Source organism: Leopardus geoffroyi, chromosome D4 (genome assembly GCF_018350155.1).
Source record: "Leopardus geoffroyi isolate Oge1 chromosome D4, O.geoffroyi_Oge1_pat1.0, whole genome shotgun sequence".
Lineage (NCBI taxonomy): Eukaryota > Metazoa > Chordata > Mammalia > Carnivora > Felidae > Leopardus > Leopardus geoffroyi.
Genome location: NC_059342.1, coordinates 83,200,635 through 83,221,938, shown reverse-complemented (window position 1 = coordinate 83,221,938; position 21,304 = coordinate 83,200,635). Strand labels below are relative to the sequence as shown.

General features: G+C 43.5%; 1 protein-coding gene across 13 annotated transcripts in view; it reads left to right on the top strand.

Moving 5' to 3' along the window:
- Positions 1–861: 861 nt before the first annotated feature.
- Positions 862–21,304, top strand: part of DENND1A (DENN domain containing 1A) — a 512,085-nt gene continuing 491,642 nt past the window's right edge. For 8 of the 13 annotated variants that reach the window (XM_045470416.1, XM_045470409.1, XM_045470415.1 and 5 more), the window contains exon 1: positions 918–1,147. In XM_045470416.1, the coding sequence (XP_045326372.1) occupies positions 1,131–1,147 (17 nt within the window). In that variant the 5' untranslated portion in view covers positions 918–1,130. Of the gene's footprint in view, positions 1,148–21,304 lie in introns of all 13 variants that reach the window. The other 5 variants (XM_045470412.1, XM_045470408.1, XM_045470411.1 and 2 more) reach the window with 5 other exon arrangements.

Genomic DNA, 21,304 nt, shown 5'->3' with positions numbered 1-21,304 from the left:
ATCGTGAGATGCTAACCATGTAGGGGAAATATAGTGCCCGGTTCAGTGAGAACACTCACTCACCCACTCAGCCAACAGTAGCTATTGGTAGCTGTCTTTATTACTCCCTTTGTGATTCCTCCAGGCTTAGAGGGAAGGATACTGAGGTGTTCATGAAAGTAGCCCCAAGGGGGAAAGGAGGCAGGCAGCATGTTGGTGCTCGACTCAAATACGTTCATTGGCGTTGTTACTCTTTGTCAGGGGCCGTTACAGTGACATGACCTTCCTGCATGGGAACCTCCCAAATGGCTTATAAAGGGAGGCAGAGGTCCTCAAGGGTAGGGCGGAGCGGAGCCACTAAACGGGTAGTACAAAGCCCCCAGGTGGCGTTCCTGCGGGTTTGTGAGGTCTCCTTACAGATCTAAGGGGAGAGGAAGGGGCTTCCATCAAGCACCATGCTGGGGAAGTGGATAGTGTGCTAGAGGAGAGGGTCTGCGGTTCCCTTAAGGAACTTACTGGAAGGTATGGCATTTAAAAAAGGGAAAACTTGTGCTTTCACGGAAGCCTGATTGGGAGACATGATCTCAACGCCAAAGCTACTGAGCGGGAGGACTCCAAGGGGAGGAATGGGTGAAGGCTTCTTCAGGTGAGCTCGGGAGTCCCTAAGGGACGAGGGTCTCTCTTCAGGGGACTGTAAGGTCTCCACCGGAGCGCAGTCGGAGTGGGGGAGGCCCTCGGGAACACCGCGCCCCCAGCTCCGCTGAGGCCGGCGGACAGACACGCCCTTCCCGCCCCCCACCGCCCTCAGGCGGCCCCGCCTCCCGGCAGCGGACTACACTTCCCGGCAGCCCCCGCGGGTGGCGGCGGCGGCGGCGGCGCGGACAGGAGGAGGCGGCTGTGTGAGAGGCGGAGGGGGCGGTGCGCGCCGGGTACGCGCGCCGGCGACCATGGCGTTCGCCGGGCTGGAGCGAGTACATTAACCCCGGGAGGCGGCGGCGGCGACGAGGGAGCGAGCTGCGAGCGGGCGGGCCCAGCCTGAGGGAAGGGAGGAAGGGGCGGGGAGAGCGCCGGAGGGAGGCCGGTCGGCCGCGGGCGGGCGGGCAGCGCAGCGCCGAGCGGGGCCCGCGGGCCCATGAGGAGGCCCGGGGACCATGGGCTCCAGGATCAAGTGAGTGCGGCCGGGCGGAGCCGGGCCGGGCGCGGGGCGGCGAGGCCGGGCGAGGGCTGCAGGCCGCGGGCGGCGCGGGGGACTTGTTGCCGGGGCCTGAGGGGCGCCCCGCGTGCCGGCGTCACGCGGGGAGGGGGACGGTTGCCATGACGATCCAGGGAGGCGCGAGGGCGGGGTACGCGGGGGGGGGGGTGGTGGTGGTGGTGGTGGAAGGGCTCTGGTGGTCAGGTGTCCCCTGTTCACCTGAGGGCGGGAGCCGCAGAGATTACGAGGTGGCCCCTTTCCTGGGGTAACAGAATCTCTGAAAATGCTCCTACAACTGTTGGGGGGGGGGAGGGAGGGCGAGAAACCTCCGGAAGCAACTCCCCAAATGGGCGTGTTTGGGGCTCCCCTGAGAGTTGGGCAGGTCCTGAGAGGTCTGCTTAGGGCCTGCGGTTCTCGGAGGGGCCACTCGTGGATTTCAGGTCTGGGTGGCCTGAGGGAGGAGGGCCCTTTTCTCTTTCCTCCTTTAAAAGCCCTGTTATCTGTGAAAGTCTCCACACAGCAAGGGCCAAAGGCTATGAAGATGCCTCTGTGTCGTAATTGAGCACCTGATCCTGATGGTGGTTGGAAAGGCTTTGTAATCCAATCTGGCAAATTCCTTCACTCATTCATTCATTCACCTGGAATCCTCAGTGGGGGATTCGTTTTCCGGGGATGTTGTTGATACATGGAACTTCAGAACCCGTGGAAACATTGTTGCCTTTGCTTCTAGACCTAGAAGTTGACTTTGGAAAGTGCAAACTTTTATGCCGTCCAATTTGGGTGTGTTGCTTTGGGCTCTATCTCCCCTCCCAGCCGGGTCCTTTTTCGGCCTCTCCCTTCCTCAGCTCCAGAGCATGAGATGCCTTATCTCTAATCACTAACAAATGTTCAGTTTTCTCTATGAGTAATAGAATTGTTTAAGGGCACTTAAAGTGGACAGCATAGGCTTTTCCCTAAACGGCTTTCATAGGACACTTGAAACCTGCTTACAAGAAAGTCTGCGGAATGTGTTTATTTCAGCGCTTTGAGAATGTTGCTTGGGAAGTTTGAAAGGGGAAGGGCCTTGAGGATGAACTCTCCTACTTATTCAAATGCTGCCTCTCAGGTGCAGTCCGTGTCCTTGCAGCGTGACCCTTGCCCATCCTTGTAGTCCCCTGATTGACTTAGGCTTCCCATTCACTAAATGTCTCCTGTGCTGCCGCAGCCCTGAGACATGTGCTAAGTGAAGCTGCGAAAGTTTGCTTATGATAATGAAAACGGAAGAGGTGCGGGAGCCCACTGTTCATTCTTGACTTTGTGGAAAGGAGGGGAGAAAGTTACAAGTGTGCTCCAAACAAGAGCTTAAGGGGTTTGGGAGGTAAAAAGACGTGGTGTGTGAAGCCTCGGGATTAAGGAGGTACTCCAAGTTCAGCTCCTGCTTCCAAGTAAGAGTTGTGAACTTGGATTTCGATAGCACTTAGAAACACTTCCCAAAAAGCCACCTTACGGTCCCAGAGTATGCTTGTGAGGATGGATGCTTACCCTTGTTACAGAGACGTTCAGAAACTTGGCCGACCTGAGGTGGTCAGTGTCAGAACTAGCGTGAAAATCCAACAAGTGGAAGGTCAGATGACAGGGCATCAGGTCTCTCTCTTGATCTTGAAGGTTGCAGGTTAACGTGCATCTCAGGCGCGTTTTGTGGAACCCATAAATGTTCTGAGCACTTGGGCAAGGGAACTTACTAAGGTGTGAAATTAGCATAAAGAATAACCTTCTTGGTCTTGAAACTAGACTGCTCTGGGATAAAAAAAACTTAGGCTTGGGGAAATATGTTTGCTTTACCTGTGGTGAGTCTGGAAGAGGAGCTCTGAAAAATAGTAATTTACGGTGACTTCTGACTCAGCAGCGTCTGTGTGCAGCTGGGAATGGGGATGGACAGGTGGCTTGGGACCATCTCCTTCGATGCTGCCCTAGTCTTTGGAGGAAACAGAGCTTTGGCCACTACTGCCTGTCGCACCCTGACCGGAAAGAACAGACTTCGCTCAAGGTGTTGAGCTGCCTGAGTTGAAATCTAAGTGTACAGGCTCTGTTGTGTAGGGACAGTTGGGGGGGGGGGGGCGGACTTGTAGGGGGAGTGTGGAACAGAAAGCACTGTGGGGCCCCTCTGGGCAGGAGAGCATTGTGGCTGCCAGGCTTCCCACTTTTTGCTGCCGTGTGGCCCAGTCAGGCTGACGATGTGGAATCAGATCTGGGTTCAAATTCCAGCTCTTTTGTCTACTGACTGTGAAACTTGGCACAAACTACATCTTTCACCCTCAGTTTCCCTGAGGGTAAAATGGGGGAGACTATAATGCCGCAGAGTCATAATGAACAAATAAATGCAGTGTCCACGTGATTGCTGGGCCCGGATTAAAAATTCAGTAACTGTTAGTTTTCTTTTATATCTTCTCTATCAAAAAAACCCTAAGAAAACCAGTCTGTTTTATGCCAGGAATGTCAGGGAATGGCATGCTATGAGAAATGGAAGAAAGTTTTGATGATCAAGGAATTAGACTGTTAATGTGAAGAGCAGGACTTAACACTCTCATCATTAAAAAATAAAAGTTGATTAAAAACAATGTGTGTAATTGTGCAGCTGGTGTCTCTTGTATCAGTAAAGCAGGTGAGTTGCCAGGCACAGGTGCTGAGATTTAGTGCTTGATCAGACTTTGAGGCTAAGGCTGGTTGAGCACAATCTCTGTGTCAGGCGTGGTGGTATTGCCTTGTGCGAACCATTTTATCAGATCCCACAACTGTCCAATGATGTAGGTACTACTAACCACGTTTTTCAAATGAGAGAATGGGAATTTATTGCCTAAGATTAGATGCCATCCCCAGGAAGCCTGCCCTGATGCTGGTTCCGCACCCTGAGTCTCCTCCCCAGCCTAGGCCAGCCGCCCTCATCTCTGCATCCCCCTCCCCAGCCTAGGCTGGGTGCCCCTCAGCTGTGTGTCCTCTCTTCAGCCTAGGACAGGTGTCCTTTATCTGTGCACCCCTAGCCCAGCCGAGGCCACGTGCCCCTTGTGTTTATCGCCATCACAGCACTATAGTTAGTTCCTTGACCGTCTTCCACATTAAGCCAGGCATACTTGAGAGCGGGGACTCTCTTTGTCTTTGAGTTCTCTGTGTCAGACCCAGTACCTGCCATATAAGGTTGTTTAGGAAGAATTTATGGAATGATTTAAGAAGTCTGCTAGGATCTGAATTAAGATCCTAACTAAGGCTCTGGGTTGAGTACACATAGAGTTAAAAGAATAGTTTGCTACCTAAACTCTTGAGGACAAGAGTTTTTATGTTTTTAAGTCAAGTTGCCCTGGTCTATGCAGAGAATTACTTATTTTTTTTCTGAAGAGTGTTTTTTAGTTCATGTTCACTTAAGTAAAGGAATATCGTCTGGCTTCAGACCAAACATTTACTTGACCAGGGAAGGAAAATGTCACCAGTATGCAGGTAGCACCCTGGAAAGCAGACCTTTATCTAGAGGGATGAAAGGAGCAGGGGTAACTGGCAGTCTTCGACAGGTATGTTTAAATCTTATTTAGTGTTTGAGTGATCCCGGTGGACTAGAATGTGGTTAATGTGAAGCAATTTAACTGATAATGCAGACATATAGCAGGAAACTGTGTGGCAGTTTAATATTGCTTGTGGTGACATCTTAGAAATTGTTTCCAGGCACCGAGGGCAGGAAGTGGATTGTAAGTAATCGAAGGAAGTATCCTAAGTGAGTTTGAGGAAACCTGACATTTATGGATGCAGAGAAGAGCATACTCGAAGATTTGAAGGCATAGGGACAGGGCAGAGCAGCTCATTTGGCCTTGTGGTGGTATTTATTTTGCATTAGCCTGTGTACCTGTCTTCTGTCCCTGTCAGACTGTGACCTCTTTGAGGTTGGTGACCCAGAAGCGTATCCGTTTATTCACTCACCGTGGAACTAAGTGTGAAGCACATATTGAACATTCACCCACAAAATGTTGGTGATTATTATGTTAGTATTGTCGTAATTCATAGTACTATATCATGTGCCTGGTAGTGGGCTGAGTGCCCGGGACACACAAATAAAGGTTTTTCTTAAAAAAAAAAAAAAATAAAATAAAAAATAAAGGTTTTCCTTCACGTTAAGGTTTTCCAAAATAGTAGTGAGACAGAAATGCAAAATAAAACAAACTCCCTCTGGGGCCCCTCCCCACCAAAAAACGCGAGTATGATACAGTAGGAGCAGTGCTATGGTAGAGATGCAGCTTGTGTTGAGTAGGTGAAGGGATGGAGAGGCTGTCTGCCAAGGTGGCTTCATAGAGCTGTTTCAGCTGAGACAAGAGAGGTGATAAGGGTGTGAAAAGGACAAGTGGTGGCAGTAGTCCCCACCGAGGGAGCAGTATGTGTGAAGATGTGGCATACTAAGAAAATAAAAACGTTAATTACCATTTTTAGGCACATGCCAGGAATTGTGTTCGACACTGAGAATTACGGTGCTGAATAATGCATATTCATTCCTACTCTCATGGAGCTTATAGTCTGGTGGACCCAACGATGAAAAATCACAGATCAATTCCCATAAAGCTATGTGGATGTGCTAGAAAGGAAACAAGATGCTGAGTGACAATGCAGGGTGGCTGTCCTGTTTTAAAGCAGTGAGGGAAGGTTTACTGTAGAGCTGACATTTGAGCTGAGACTTCAAGGATGAGAAATCATTAGTCCTGTAAAGAGACTGGGCAAGACTTTCCATTCCGGACAGAGTTGAGCATATACAAAGTCCTCGAGGCAAGACAATCCTAGACCCGTTTCAGGATCTGCTAGAAGTCCACAGGTGTGGGTAGTGACTGATGGGACAGAGCCTTGTTGTAAGGTCTGAGATCAAGACTGGGGCCTGAGTAGGGCCTTGTAGGCCATGGCAGTCAGAAAACAACTTGAGATGTAATTCACTCTATAACATTTGTTTTTTTTAACGTATAATTAAATGATTTTTAGCTTGCTTACAAAAGTGTGGTCAATAACTACTATCCAACTTAACATTTTCATCCACCCCAGAAGGAAACCTCATGCCCATTAGCATTTGTTTCTCATTCCCCCCAAACCCTCTCAGCCCTGAGCAATCACTGATCTACTTATAGTTGCTGTAGATTTATACTGGGCATTTCATGTAAGTGGAATCATACAATAATTGCTGAATAATATTTCATTGTATTGAGAAACCACATTTTCATCCTCTCATCAGTTGTTAGGTATTTGGGTTGTTTCCACTTTCCACTGTTATGAATAATGTTGCTGTGAACATTTTGTGTGGGCATATGTTTTCCTTTCTCTTGGGTATATACCTAGGAGTGGAATTGCTGGATCATATGGTAACTCTGTTTAAGAAACCATTAAACTGTTTTCCGAAGCAATTGTACCACTTTGTGTAAAGTGGTTATCTCCTTGTGGTTTTGATTTGGCCCAGATGAGTTGCGTGGAAAACAAAAGATCAGCGTAGAAAGAGATAGGTTTCTCAGCAGAGGTTGGAACTTGAACTGAAAGAAAGGTGATGTTTGTCTCTTTTCCTCCCAGACTCTTGGGGTTCAAAGTCCTTTGGCTTCAGCCCTTGTTTGTTTGGGAGACGCGGGAAGTACGAATCCCCCTACTTCTCCGCCATGTTGGCCTTCTCGTAGAAAGGTGATATTTGGAGAAGGGAGGAGGCATTCCTAGAGGAAGAACAGTGGAAGTTTTATGACTTGGGAGTGGGAGAACCCCTTCTTATTGTTTTCGGGTACAGAGAAGCAGCTTTGGTTTCTTAGGATAGCTTGGCTCCAGTCTTGTTTTCAGACTGCTCCTCAAAGGATCCCATTACCAAAATACACTACAGACTTCCTTCTTTGTGAGGCCTGTGTGTAGCATGGCTGACATGTCTCCCTAGTGTGGGATGAGAGCAGAAGTTGATATGTGCCTTCCTCCAGGGCTTCTCCCACTATTGTCTCTTCTATTTCCTCTCGCCACCACAGTGCTCCCCTGCCAGTCCCCGTGGAAGATGGTACGAAGGGTGGTGGAATGAGAGTCTTGTTGCAGACCGTGCTCCCCATTGTCAGTGCCCAGAATCAGTCACTTGAATTGTCATGACTTTTCTGAACAGTGTATTGGGTGCCACTCTGTCATTCTCGTCTTAGCCCGTTGCAGTCAACTTCAAGGGTTTTGCACAGCAGCTAGGAAAGTTGAAACAGGGAATGTAAAACCTGGAATGTTGCTTTAGGAAAATATGTTTCAGACTGTTACATCTGTGTGTAAGCTCCTAGCTGGAATTCTAGTTGTGGGTTGCAAAGATTCAGCCTTTTTCCTGGCCCTAGAGGGAACTAATCTCTGGATTTACAACATCCTTTTGCTTAAAAGGATTTTGTTGGGAAATGGAAAGATAAACAAGGAAGAAAAGTAAACCAAAGAAAACAAAAACAAAGTTGGTCTCCTTGACTTTTATTGGAATCCATACCCATTCTTTCCAAGTATTTAGGACTTGAAAAGGAGACAAATAAAGGAAGTAACAAAAGGTATGTTCAAAACATTTGACTTCCTATAGAAAAGATAGGTTACCTTCCCAAAATTCATTTGTAAATTGGTTACAGTATTTAGAATGTATTTTTTTTCTTAGAGACATGTTACTATATATGAATCAGTGGTTGTCAAAGATAAAGACTTTGTAGGCAGAAGGAACTATGTAAAAGACAGGTATAGCTGAAATATAGGATATGTGCATAAAGGTTAGGGGTGAAATTGAAAAAGTAAGCTTATGCCACCGGGACATGATGCCATTGAAAGATTGAGTTGGGAATGTGATACGATCAGATTTGGGTTTTTAGGAAGATTACTGTGGCAGCAGTAGTTTAGAACAGTGATATCTCAGGCTTGTACAAGATGATGCACTGGGGTGTGAAAAGAATATGTTAGAACTTATCTTTGTTTTTATTCTTATTTTTCTTAAAGTAGGCTTCACACCCAGTGTGGAGCCCAACGTGGGGCTTAAACTCATGACTCTGAGATCAAGACCTGAGTTGAGATCAAGAGTTGGGGGCTTAACTAATGAGCCACCCAGGTACCCCTTCTATATGTATATGTTTTTTATCAATCTTCAAAATTTTCTTTTGTGTTTTCAAGTGTATATATTAGTATAGTAAGACATTCTTATAATTTATAAATCATTGTATCAAATGTATGCTTAAATTTTTTGATAGGGAAGGAGTGCATGGAAAAAAAAATTGGAGACCACTGGTTCATGGAACTGTGTTACAGATGCTGTAGAAGATCAAGGCCTGATGTGAAGTTTTAGTTGTCAAAAGAAAAAGGACAGATTTGAGAGAGATTTTGGGTAGAATTGACAGGACTTGGTGACAAATTACATGTAAGGGGCGAGAGAAGAATCAAAGACGATTTGCCGAGGTTAGCAAAGTTACATTAGAAATGAGTGTTTGGAAGGTGAGGACCAGTTATGTAACGTGTTTGCTTTTCTGAGGAAAAGTGGAAAGTTATAATTGGGAGAAGGCGTTTTAGTCTGCAGCGAGAAGGGAAGAAATCTTTTAAGGGCCTCGTAGTGAATGTGTGTGCTTCATTTGATGAGTAAGACTTTAAGTGGCCTGAGCCAAGTTGCTGAAGGGAAATCTGTCCATGTTAGATGTTAGAGAAGAAATAAACTTTTGAACTCACTTGAGCCACAGGAAAGGTTTCAGGGATGTTTCATTGATCTCGCTTAGGCTGTATGAATAAATAGGAGGAAGGAAACTAATGTAGAGAAAGATGCTGTTTGACCCCGAGCAAACAGTTCTTGTACTCCAGGGTGTGAGAGGAGCTGGGGAATGTGGGCCTTGGAGACCCGTGCAGTCCCCATCTGAGTCCCGAAGCTAACAGATTCACCTGTAAGGTTGTTGTGAGGGCTAGAAGCGACCTTGCATCTCGCCTTCAGTGGAGAAAGGATTGTTGAGTAAATGGCAGCTGTCACTACTACTGCTTGGAGAGGACGAGCACGCCTGTCTGAACCACCTGGAGTCAAAGCAAGTGTTCTTTTTTTATAGGCTTTTTTTTTTTTTTTTTTAAAAAGCCAGAGAGAAAGTATTTGCTTGCTGTCCGTGAGTATGATAGGATGGTGTGTTTTACATTTTACTGAACTTATTTGAAGGTTTGTGATCCTATGCAAGGCACTGTTCCTCTTGCTGGTTGGGAGAAAAGAAGCTCGAAGTCCACTGAGAGAGATAAGAGAAGCATGCAAATAATTAGAACAATAGTGATTAACATCATGTCTCTTCTCTCACAAACTATTTGAAGATTTTATTCACCTTTACATAAGATTTATACCTTCTTATATTTATCTTTGTGTAGCTGGTGCTGTTGTTCACGTCTAGCCTTTTTTTTTTTAATTAAAAAATTTTTTTTTTTTTTTACTTTACATCCGAGTTAGCATATACTGCAATAATGATTTCAGGAGTAGAATCCAGTAACTTATCCCCTACATGTGACACCTAGTGCTTATCCCAACAAGTGTCCTCCTTAATGCCTCTTACCTATTTAGCCCATCCCCCCAACCACAACCCCTCCAGCAACCCTGTTTGTTCTCTATATTTGAGTCTCTTATGTTTTGTCCCCCACCCTGTTTTTCTATTTTTTTGCTTCCCTTAGCTTTGTCTGTTTTGTATCTTAAATTCCACATATGAGTGAAATCATATTTTTTTCTGACTAATTTCAATTAGATAATACACTAGTTCCATCCAGATTGTTGCAAATGGCAAGATTTCATTCTTTTTGATTGCCAAGTAATACCCCACTGTGTGTATATACCACATCTTTTTTTTTTTTTTTTTTTAATATGATGTATTGTCAAATTGTCTATCATAACAGTGTGTAAAGTGTGCTTTTGGTTTTTGGGGTAGATTCCCATGGTTCATCGTTTACATACAACACCCAGTGCTCATCCCAAAGTGCCCTCTTCAATGCCCATCACCCATTTTCCCCTCTCCCCCATTCACCCTCAGTTTGTTCTCTGTATGAGTCTCTTATGGTTTGCCTCCCTCCCTCTCCGTTTGTAACTGTGTTTCCCCCTTCTCTTCCCCTGTGGTCTTTTGTTAAGTTTCTCAAGATACACATACAAGTGAAAACATATCTGTCCTCTGACTTATTTCACTCAGCATAATACCTTCCACTTCCATTCACATTGCTGCAAATGGCATGATTTCATCCTTTCTCATTGCCAAGTAGTATTCCATTGTATATATAAACCACATCTTTATCCATTCACCAGTTGGTGGGCATTTAGGCTCTTTCCATAATTTGGCTATTGTTGAAAGTGCTGCTATAAACATTGGGGTACATGTGCCCCTATGCATCAGCACTCCTGGATCCCTTGGATAAATTCCTAGTAGTGCTATTGCTGGGTCGTAGGTACCATATATTCTTTATCCATTCATCTATCGATGGACATTTGGGCTCTTTCCATACTTTGGCTATTGTTGATAGCACTGCTATAAACATTGGGGTGCATGTGCCCTTTTGAAACAACACAGCTGTATCCTTTGGACAAATACCTTGTAGTGCAATTGCTGGGTTGTAGAGTAGTTCTATTTTTAGTTTTTTGAGGAACCTTCATACTGTTTTCCAGAGTGGCTGCACCAGGTTGCCTTCCCACCAGCAGTGCAAAAGAGATCCTCTTTCTCCACATCGTCCACATCTGTTGTTGCCTGAGTTGTTAATGTTTGCCATTTTGACAGGTGTGAGGTGGTATCTCATTGTGGTTTTGATTTGTATTTCCCGGGTGATGAGTGATGTTGAGCATTTTTTCATGTGTCAATTGGCCATCTGGATGTCTTCCTTGGAGAAGCGTCTATTCATGTCTCTCGCCCATTTCTTCACTGGGTTATTTGTTTTTTGGGTGTTGAGTTTGGTAAGTTCTTTATAGATTGACTACTAACCCTTTATCCAATATGTTATTTGCAAATATCTTCTCCCATTCCATAGGTTGCCTTTTAGTTTTGCTGATTGTTTTCTTCACCGTGTGGAAGCTTTTTATCTTGATGAGATCCCAGTAGTTATTTTTGCCTTTGTTTCCCTTGCCTTCAGAGACCTGCTAAGAAGTTGCTGCAGCCAGGGTCAAAGAGATTGTTGCCTGCTTTCTCCTCTAGGATTTTAAAGCTTCCTGTCTTACGTTTAGGTCTTTCATCCATTTTGAGTTTATTTTTGTGTATGGTGTAAGAAAGTGGTCCAGGTTCATTCTCCTGCATGTCGCTGTTCAGTTGTCCCAACACCATTTGCTGAAGAGACCGTATTTGCTCCATCGGATATTTTTTCCTGCTTTGTCAAAGATTAGTTGGCTATACATTTGTGTCCATTTCTGGGTTCTCTATTCTGTTGATCTGAGTGTTTTTGTGCGAGTACCATACTGTCTTGATGATTACAGCTTTGTAATACATCTTGAAGTCTGGAATTGTGATGCCTCCAGCTTTGATTTTCTTTTTCAGGATTGCTTTGGCTATTTGGGGTCTTTTCTGGCTCCATATAAATTTTAGGATTGTTTGGGGCGCCTGGGTGGCTCAGTCGGTTAAGCGGCTGACTTCGGTTCAGGTCATGATCTCGCGGTCCGTGGGTTCGAGCCCCGCATCGGGCTCTGTGCTGACAGCTCAGAGCCTGGAGCCTGTTTCAGATTCTGTGTCTCCCTCTCTCTGACCCTCCCCCGTTCATGCTCTGTCTCTCTCTGTCTCAAAAATAAATAAATGTTAAAAAAATTTTTTTTTTTAAATTTTAGGATTGTTCTAGCTTTGTGAAGAATGCTGATGTTATTTTGATAGGGATTGCATTGAATATATAGATTGCTTTGGGTAGTATCAATATTTTAATATTCTTCCAATCCAAGAGCATGGAATATTTTTCCGTGTGTGTGTGTGTGGTCTTCAATTTCTTTCATAAGCTTTGTATAGTTTTCATTGTATAGATTTTTCACCTGTTTGGTTAGGTTTATTCCTAGGTATTTTATGGTTGTTCACTTCTACTCTTTAACTGCTGATTTCTTTTTCCTGGGTGCTTAAAATGATTGTTTGTAAAACTTTTTTTAGGGAAATTTTAAACATCTACAAAAGTAGAGAGACTAGTATAATGAGGCCTCAAATGACCATCACTGTTTCAACACTTACTAATTTATGGCGTATCTAGTTCCATTTATAGGTAACTACCCATAACTCCTTCTGCCCTCCAGTTCTGAATTATTTTGAAGCGAATCCCAACTGTCATGTCTCATTCTTAAATATTTCCATATGTGTCTCTAAAAGAGAGACATTATTTTTAAAAAGGTGACATCACACCTAAAAAAAAATTCCTTTGTGTCATCAAATATCTATAGTCACTAAAAAGTTTTCTAGTTACATCTCTTTTTAAGGGTTGATTTATTTAAATCAAGTAAGATCATACTTTTCAATTGGTTGATGTGTATCTTTTTTTTGCAATTTATTTATTGAAGTGTGTTATTTATGCTATGTAGTTTACACTGCATCCTGTTTAATATGTTCTGTCCCCTTTATTTCCTACAAATTGGTAGTTAGATTTAGTTACTTGATCAGATTCAAGTTCATTTTCTTGGCAGGCATACTTAAAATGTGATAGGTACTTCCATCAGGAGGCACATTATGTCTGATTATCTCTCTTTTTGGTCCATTAATTTATTAGGGGCTATTAAATGGTGATATTTTGCTTCTATCATTGCTTCATATTAGCTAGAATACTTCTATATAGAAAAAGTTTACCATATCCACTATTTGGTTACCCTGAGGTATAGTTTATCTAGGAAAAGCAGGATAAATATTTGTTTCCTTTAATCATTTTTCAAACTGAGTTAATTGGCTAGTGTTTTCCAGAGGGGACTGTTTTTTGTTTTTGTTTTTGTTTTTTTCCCGTGTCACTTTAAACACATGAATTTAAACCTATTTATTATATTTGAATCTACTGTAGTTCTCAATGATGTTTAATTTGTCCTTTGTCTAGTGACTGCTTCAAGTTAACTTCCAGAATCCTTTTGACAGGATCCCAGTAGTTTTTTTTTTTTTTTTTAATGTTTATTTTTGAGAAAGGCAGTGTGGTCAGGGGAGGGGCAGAAAGAGAGGGAGACACAGAATCTGAAGCAGGCTCCAGGCTTGGCACCATTAGCACAGAGCCCAACTCAGGGCTTGAACCCGTGAACCGTGAGATCATGACCTGAGCTAAAGTCGGAAGTTCAACCGATGAGCTACCCAGGCAACCCTTCCAGTAGTTTTTAATATCTCCCTTGCTTTTTGGTGTGACAAGGTGTTCTAGGCTTATCTTGTATTGTTCCTGCTCCAGACCTGTATTCCTGTTTCTTTAAGGAGTCTTGTTTCCTTTTAGTGCGAAATGGTATTAGAGATTTCACTTTGGGTTTTAGGACTCTTGTTTTTGTTTTTGTTTTTGTTTTGAATGACTACTGTTGTCAGTCATTTATTCTAGGCTTTTCCAGGGATCAGCACTAGGAAGTTGTGTGTGTGTGTGTGTGTGTGTGTTAAAGGTAAATTTCATATTGAGATTTCCAGTTCAAGTCTATAGCATTGTTATTTAACTTTATCACTCTTGTATCTGAATCTCCTGTCATTCGTACCAAAAAGTGCTGATTTCCAGTGACACCAACATAAGTATCTTTGCTTTATCACACAAGACCCACATAACTCAGCAGCAACACCAACATTACTATAAACAATATGATTACTGAAAACTGGTTGGTTTTGTTTTTAATTTGGCAATTCTTTCAAGCCTTGCGTTGGGTTCTGTGCTGACAGCTCAGAACCTGGAGCCTGTGGATTCCAGGTCTCCCTTTCTCTCTGCCCCTCCCCCTACATGCTATCTGTCTCTGTCTCTGTCTCTGTCTCTCTCTCTCAAAAATAAACATAGTATGGGGGCGCCTGGGTGGCTCAGTCGGTTGAGCGTCCGACTTCAGCTCAGGTCACGATCTCGCGGTCCGTGAGTTCGAGCCCCGCGTTGGGCTCTGGGCTGATGGCTCAGAGCCTGGAGCCTGCTTCCATTCTGTGTCTCCCCCTCTCTCTGCCCCTCCCCCGTTCATGCTCTGTCTCTCTCTGTCTCAAAAATAAATAAAACGTTAAAAAAAAATTAAAAAAATAAACATAGTATAAACAAGGTTTTAATGTAGCCTTTAAAACAAAAAACAAAAAAAAATGTTTAACTTCTATCCCTCCCTCATCACTGTGTTCCTTCCCTCCTTCGTAGGTAGTTTTTAAAAAAATGTTAATTTGTCATTAAGAAAAAAAAGGTAAATGCATATGTGTATTCACACCTCCCACCAGTCCCTCAGGTAATGATAGCATTCTGAATGTGCTTTTCTCTCTTTTTTCATTTTATACCTTGTAAAGAAGTCCCTTCTAGCAGTGTCTAGAGGTCATCCTCATTTCCTTTTTTTTTTTTTCCCTTTTTATTTTAGAGAGGGAGTGTGAATGGGAGAGAGAGGCAGAAGGACAGAGGGACAGAGAGTGAGAATCTTAAGCGGGCAATATTTGTTAACTCCCTGAAGTGAAAGACGATGAGCACCTTTATAGTAATTATCTTTTCCTCTTCTAGTGTTTTATATATTTATATTATTTCGAATTCTTAGAATGGTTTTATTTTGACATAATTACTTAATCCTTTTTATTCCATTAACTTTCAATAATGTCTCTTAATTCCTTACTCTCTAAGGGAAGGATACCTTTTTTCTAGTTTCTTCTAAGCTATACTTTTATGTGGTTATTTTAGTTCTGATCCATGGCCAGAACCAAGTCTTTTATTTTTTTTTCTTTATTTTTTTAAATCTTTATTTATTTTTGGGACAGAGAAACAGAGCATGAGGGGGGGAGAAGCAGAGAGAAAGGGAGACACAGAATCTGAAGCAGGCTTCAGGCTCTGAGCCATCAGCACAGAGCCTGACATGGGGCTCGAACCCACGAACCGTGAGATCATGACCTGAGCCGAAGTCAGAGCTTAACCAACTGAGCTACCCAGGTACCCCTCCAAGTCTTTTATTATATATCCTTAGGTTAAGCTTAAAAATTAAATGTTATTGGGGTACCAGGATGGCCCAATCAGTTAAGTGCCAAAGTCTTGATTTTGGCTCAGGTCACGATCTCACGGTTCATAGGTTCGATCCTTGCACTGGGCTCCGTGCTGATGGTGTGGAGCCTGCTTGGGATTCTGTCTCCCTTTCTCTCTGCCCCTCCCCTGCTTGCTCTCCGTCTCTCTCTCTCTCTCAAAATAAACAAACATTATTTTAAAGCATTAAAAAAAATTAAATGTTATTATGAGTATTTAAATACTATTCAACATAGGCCGGGTAGGGTGCTGGAATAACCTTTTCTTTCTTCTTGGTGCATTACCATCCCGTTTGAGGGAGCATGTGCTTCACATCAGGGTCACAGAAACTTTTTTCCATATAATCCATCTAGAATACAAAATTATGCTCTATATGCTAATACATACATTAGTGTTGCATTTATTTGCACAAAAAACACAGGGGGACACCTCCCTGTATAGAGAGCAGCACAAGGTGTCATGTGAGTACTGCCATCCTCATGTTGGCAGACAGAAGCCTCTACTTTGCCGTCCTTGTGGGGGCTGGGGCACTTTTGGGAGCATGAGCCTTGGCTTTGATTTTGACCTTGTTGGTAGTCTCAGTCCAGCAGAGAGAGGCTGGCACCCTGGCAGTGTTGTAATAAGCTTGTTTCTTAAGCTTGGGGCCCATGCCTTTCAGAACATTGAACTTGACAAAGGCCTTGATGGTCTTAGTTTTTTTTTTTTTTTTAAATTTTGTTTTAATGTTTATTTATTTTTGAGAGAGAGAGTGTCTCTCTGCGGGGGAGGGGCAGAGAGAGGGAGACAGAATCCACAGCAGGCTCCAGGCTCTGAGCTGTTAGCACAGAGCCTGAAGTAGGGCTTGAACCCATGAGCAGTGAGATCATGACCTGAGCTGAAGTCGGAGGCTCAACTGACTGAGCCACTCAGGTGCCCTGATGGTCTTAGTTTTATTTTATTGTTCTGCATCTTCATTAGATCCTTCGTGTGTTTTTTTGACAAAGTTTGAGGTTCTCAGGAACTTGACAAAGTGTATCTTTATGATTAGGGCTTCCTGATGTCGTTTCTGACCCATTTTGCAGCTGATTATGTGTGGTGTGGTTCTTGGACTTGGCTGTGTCTGCATTGCTGCCCGCAGTCCAGAAAGTGCTTGAGACTGGAAAAGAACGAGCTATATCTGGATTTTGATTTTTAAAATCATAAGTCTCTTCTTCCCCTTCTCCCTGAGTTTCTAGTCTTTTTTCTCTTCTTGCATTATTTGCTTTATCACATCGTTAATTTTTTCAAACTTGAGATCATACTTGCAGTTTTATTAAGGCTCTTTTTTTTTCCTTCTTGGTTTCTTCCCATCTTCCTGTTGTGATCTGTGCAAAGCTAGCTATTTTGTTGTAATCCTGGAATGTCCCTATTTCATTATTTCCTGGCCCCTGTGTTCTTTTAATTTATTTGCTGGGGTACATATTCAAGTTTTTTGTTTTTTTAAATTTTGGAGAGAGCAGGGGACGGGTAGAGGGAAAGAATCTTTTTTAATGTTTAAAAAAAATTTTTTTATGTTTATTTCTGAGAGAGAGAGAGGGACAGGGCATGAGTGGGGGAGGGTTAGAGAGAGGGAGACACAGAATCTGAAACAGGCTTCAGTCTCTGAGCTATCAGCACAGAACCTGACATGAAGCTCAAACTTGTGAACTGTGAGATCATGACCTGAGCTGAAGTCAAACACTTACCTGACTGAGCCACCCAGGCACCCCTTAAATGTTTATTTTTGAGAGAGAAAGAGACAGCATGAGTGGGGACGGGGCAGAGAGAGAAGACACAGAATGTGAAGCAGGCTCCAGGCTCTGAGCTGTCAGCACAGAGCCTGACATGGGGCTCAAACTTGTGAACTGTGAGATCACGACCTGAGCCGAAGTGGGCCGCTTAACCGACTGAGCCACCCAGGCACCCCTTAAATGTTTATTTTTGAGAGAAATAGAGACGGAGACAGAGACAAACAGCATGAGTGGGGAAGGGGCAGAGAGACAGGGAGACACAGAATCCAAAGCAGGCTCCAGGCTCTGAGCTGTCAGCACAGAGCTCGATGTGGGGTTTGAACTTGCGAACTGCGAGATCATGACCTGAGCCGAAGCTGGACACTTAACCAACTGAGCCACCCAGGCACTCCAAAAGAGAGAATCTTAAGCAGATTCCACGTTCCGCTTGGAGCCTGACGCGAGGCTAGATTCCAAAACCTGGGATCATGACCTGAGCTGAAATCAAGAGTCTGATGCTCAACCAACTGAGCCACCCAGGAGCCCCTCAAGTTCTTGTAAGAGACAACTACACCAGTGGACTTGCAGGAAGGATGCATTTGAGTTTTTGCATGTCTGAAAAATGTCTACTCTCTTACACCTGATCAGTAGTTTGTATGGTTGCTAGAGTTCTGGGCTGAAAAAATTGCCCACAGAACTTGAAGAAAGTTTCCCGCTTTCACCTGACTTCCTTTGACACTGCTTCGGAAGGGGAAGGGAGTACTTGCCCTCCTGTTGACTGTTAGGGTATATGTGTAGGTTCCCTGTTGAGGCTTTGTTAACACTCGGGGTAGGGAATTCCCTTTCCCTAGGGAGTAGGTGGGAGTTCTGATTCCCCAAGAGGCTTCTGCTGACACCTCTCTGGCTGGGTAGAGTGGTGCCTTTTTGCTGCTCTCCCCATGGCCTCAGTGACTGCCACGGGTGAGCGGACGTCCAGGTTTTCCAGTTTCCACCGAAGCCACATCGAGGGGCTCCTCATTACTGCTGGGGATGATGAAAGTCCCAGCCCCCTACTTGACTTTCTTGGCAGTGGTGGGTGGATGGGATTCTTGATGACAGCCCCGCCAAGGTAGAAATTTGGTTTCTTCCCTGTTTGTCCTTCGCTGATCTGAACGAAGGTGAGACTGAACAGGTTTTTCTGGGGTGCTTGGCTGGTGTTTGGTGGTGGGTTTTTGTCTTTGTTTTTCTTTTCCTAAAAGGTTTCTGACTTGTTAGGCTGGCCCTTTGGCAGACTTTTGTTGGAGTTTTTTTGGTCTACGTCAATTGGGATTTATGGGTTGCCAGCTTTAGTCATGAATGGAGGTTGAATTTTATCAAATGCTTTTTCTACATCTATTGAGATGATCATAGGATTTCTTTCCCATGTGTTAATGTAAGTGATGTTTATTTTCAAATGTTAAACTAACTCTGCATCCCTGGGACAAACCCATTTGGTCATGATGTATTATTCTTTTTATATATACTGCTGGATTCAATTTACTGATATTTATTTTATGGTCACATCTATATTCATAAGAGATTTTGGCTGTAATTTTCCTTTATTGTAATGGTCTTGTTAGTTTTTGGTATCAAGGTCATTCTGGCATCACAAAAAGGATAGGAAATATTTTAAAAAACTGTTACAGAAGTGGTGTGGTTTTAGTATAATAAGTTATTGGTGATTGTAGATTTTTGGATGAGCATTGAATTTAGGAAAATTAAACATTACTCATAAGCATTTCCTTAACCCCAGTGCTTATTTGTGTTTCCCTATAATATGAGGGGATAAGTAATCCCTTCTCCCACCCTCCTTATATACACATATTTATTTTACTTTTTTTGGCTGGATAATTCCATGTCAGGTGAAGGCCATCATTATGTTTCATCTGTTCGTATTTTGGTGCATGTCTCTTAAGAACACCTGTATTTTTCTATATAATGAGTGTACTTTTGTCACCATCAAGAAATTTCATACACCACATTATCCAATAAACAATCCAAGTTTACATCTTCCCATTTGTGCCAGTGATGTCTTTTGCAGCTGTTTGTTTTTGAACCTGGGTCCAGTTAGGGATCATATGTTGCATTTAGTTGTCATGTCTCTTATTCCCTTTTACTTAGAACAGTTCTGGGGTGCCTGGGTGGCTCAGTTGGTTGAGCGTCCGACTTTGGCTCAGGTCATGATCTCACCGTCCGTGAGTTCGAGCCCTGCGTCGGGCTCTGTGCTGACAGCTCAGAGCCTGGAGCCTGTTGCAGATTCTGTGTCTCCCTCTCTCTCTGACCCTCCCCCATTCATGCTCTGTCTCTTTCTGTCTCAAAAATGAATAAAACGTTAAAAAAAAATGAAAAAAAGAACAGTTCTTCTGCCCTCCACCTTTTGCCTCTAAAACTGACTTAAAAAATTTTTTTTCTGGGGTGCCTGGGTGGCTCAGTCGGTTGAGCGTCTGACTTTGGCTCAGGTCATGATCTCATGGTCCGTGAGTTCGAGCCCCGTGTCGGGCTCTGTGCTGACACCTCAGAGCCTGGAGCCTGCTTCAGATTCTGTGTCTCCCTCTCTCTCTGACCCTCCCCCCGTTCATGCTCTCTCTGTGTCTCAAAAATAAATAAACATTAAAAATTAAAAAAAAATTTTTTTTCTAAGTTTATTTTGAGAGAGTGTGTGAGCAGGGGAGGGACAGAAAGAGAGGGAGAGAGAGAATCCCAAGCAGGCTCTGTGCTGCCAACATGGAGCCAGATACGGGCTTGATCTCACAAAGCCATGAGATCATAACCTGAGCTGAAATCAAGAGTCGGACACTTAGCCCCCCTAGGCATCCAGGCGCCCCTGAAGTTGACTTTTTAAAGCATCCAGACCAGTTGTTTTATAGAATGTCTCTGATTTAGAATTTGTGTCATTGTTTTCTCATGCTTAAGTTCATGTTAAAACATTTTGGCAACAAAACAATAGGTAATGTGTCTAATGCTATGCATTTTTTTTTTTTTTTTTTTGAAGTAGGCTTCACGTCCAACATGGGGCTCAAACTCACAACCCTGAGATCAAGACCTGAGCTGAGATCAAGAGTTGGGTGCTTAACCGACTGAGCTACTCACGTGCCCATAATGCATTTTTATTCTCTTTGGAGTTACTCTGTTACTCTTTTTTCTTCCATCCCCCTCCCCCCCCCCCCTTTTTAAAAGGCTTTTATTTGTCATCTTTTTTATCCTCTTGTAGCTTTCTGTTCCTGTTTTGTAAAACTCATGTTTTTTTTTTTCTGTTCTATTTAAGGATACCAGTTTCCTGAAACATATTTCTTAATCATTTTCAGAGATATATTCTTCTTCCAAGAGATGATGTTCCCTTTCCTCCATTTTTAAAAGGTCTTTTATTTTCCACATGGCCTTGAGCTAGGTGAGCCCTATCTATGGCTGTTTGCCATAAGCGGGGTGAATGGGTTACCATGGGCACTGTTTTTTGTGCCCTGGGTGACTATCCGGTCCCCTTCTCAGATCTTGCAGCTGAAGAACTGGTTCATGTTCGCTGTTCCTGTTGAATTCCTAGTGACTAGCAGGCATTTATGCCACTGAGGTAGAATTTTATTCCCTCACTGCCTGATACTCTCCTATTTTAAACTAATGATATACAGAAAAACTACAGTTCCCAAAGTATACTCCTTTAGAGTTGTTCTTGTTTCTGTTCTCACCGTACTTTTTGTGTGCAATTATTATAACCAGTATAACTCATTTTAAAAGTAATTCAAGAGATAAGTGGCTCTACCTACCTATTAAAATGTGTGTGTGTGTGTGTGTGTGTGTGTGTGTGTGTGTACGATCCATGACTATAACCAGGATTGAAGGGCACGGTGAATAAAGGTAACCCATTATAATAGAAGAGCCGTAATGAGGACTGATATTTGGGTATTTCCTTTTGGTTTACATCACATTGTCTTCAAGAGTCCAGCTATCAGTGACGGTTGTCAAGAAGTAATATCAGAAGAGGAGAAAGTCTTCACAGCTAGATGGATGATGACTCAAAGGTTTGTCACTTGGGTGACCAAGAAAAAGGTGACAGAACTTGCTTTAAGAAGAGGGAAATTGAGATTTTCTGGGTTTTGATTTTTTATTGGTTTGATTTGGGTTCTATGGAGTGTGAGGTTACTGTCCATGTGGAGCTCTCCAGTGACAGTTGTAATCTTGGACCTGAAGGTCACTGGAAAGGTGGGAGCTAAAGATAGAGTTTGCGAGTTGGCTACAGAGTGGTGAGCAGGAAGAACTAAAGACATTTCATGAATCTTTAGCAGGCAGATAGAGGGCCGGAGGA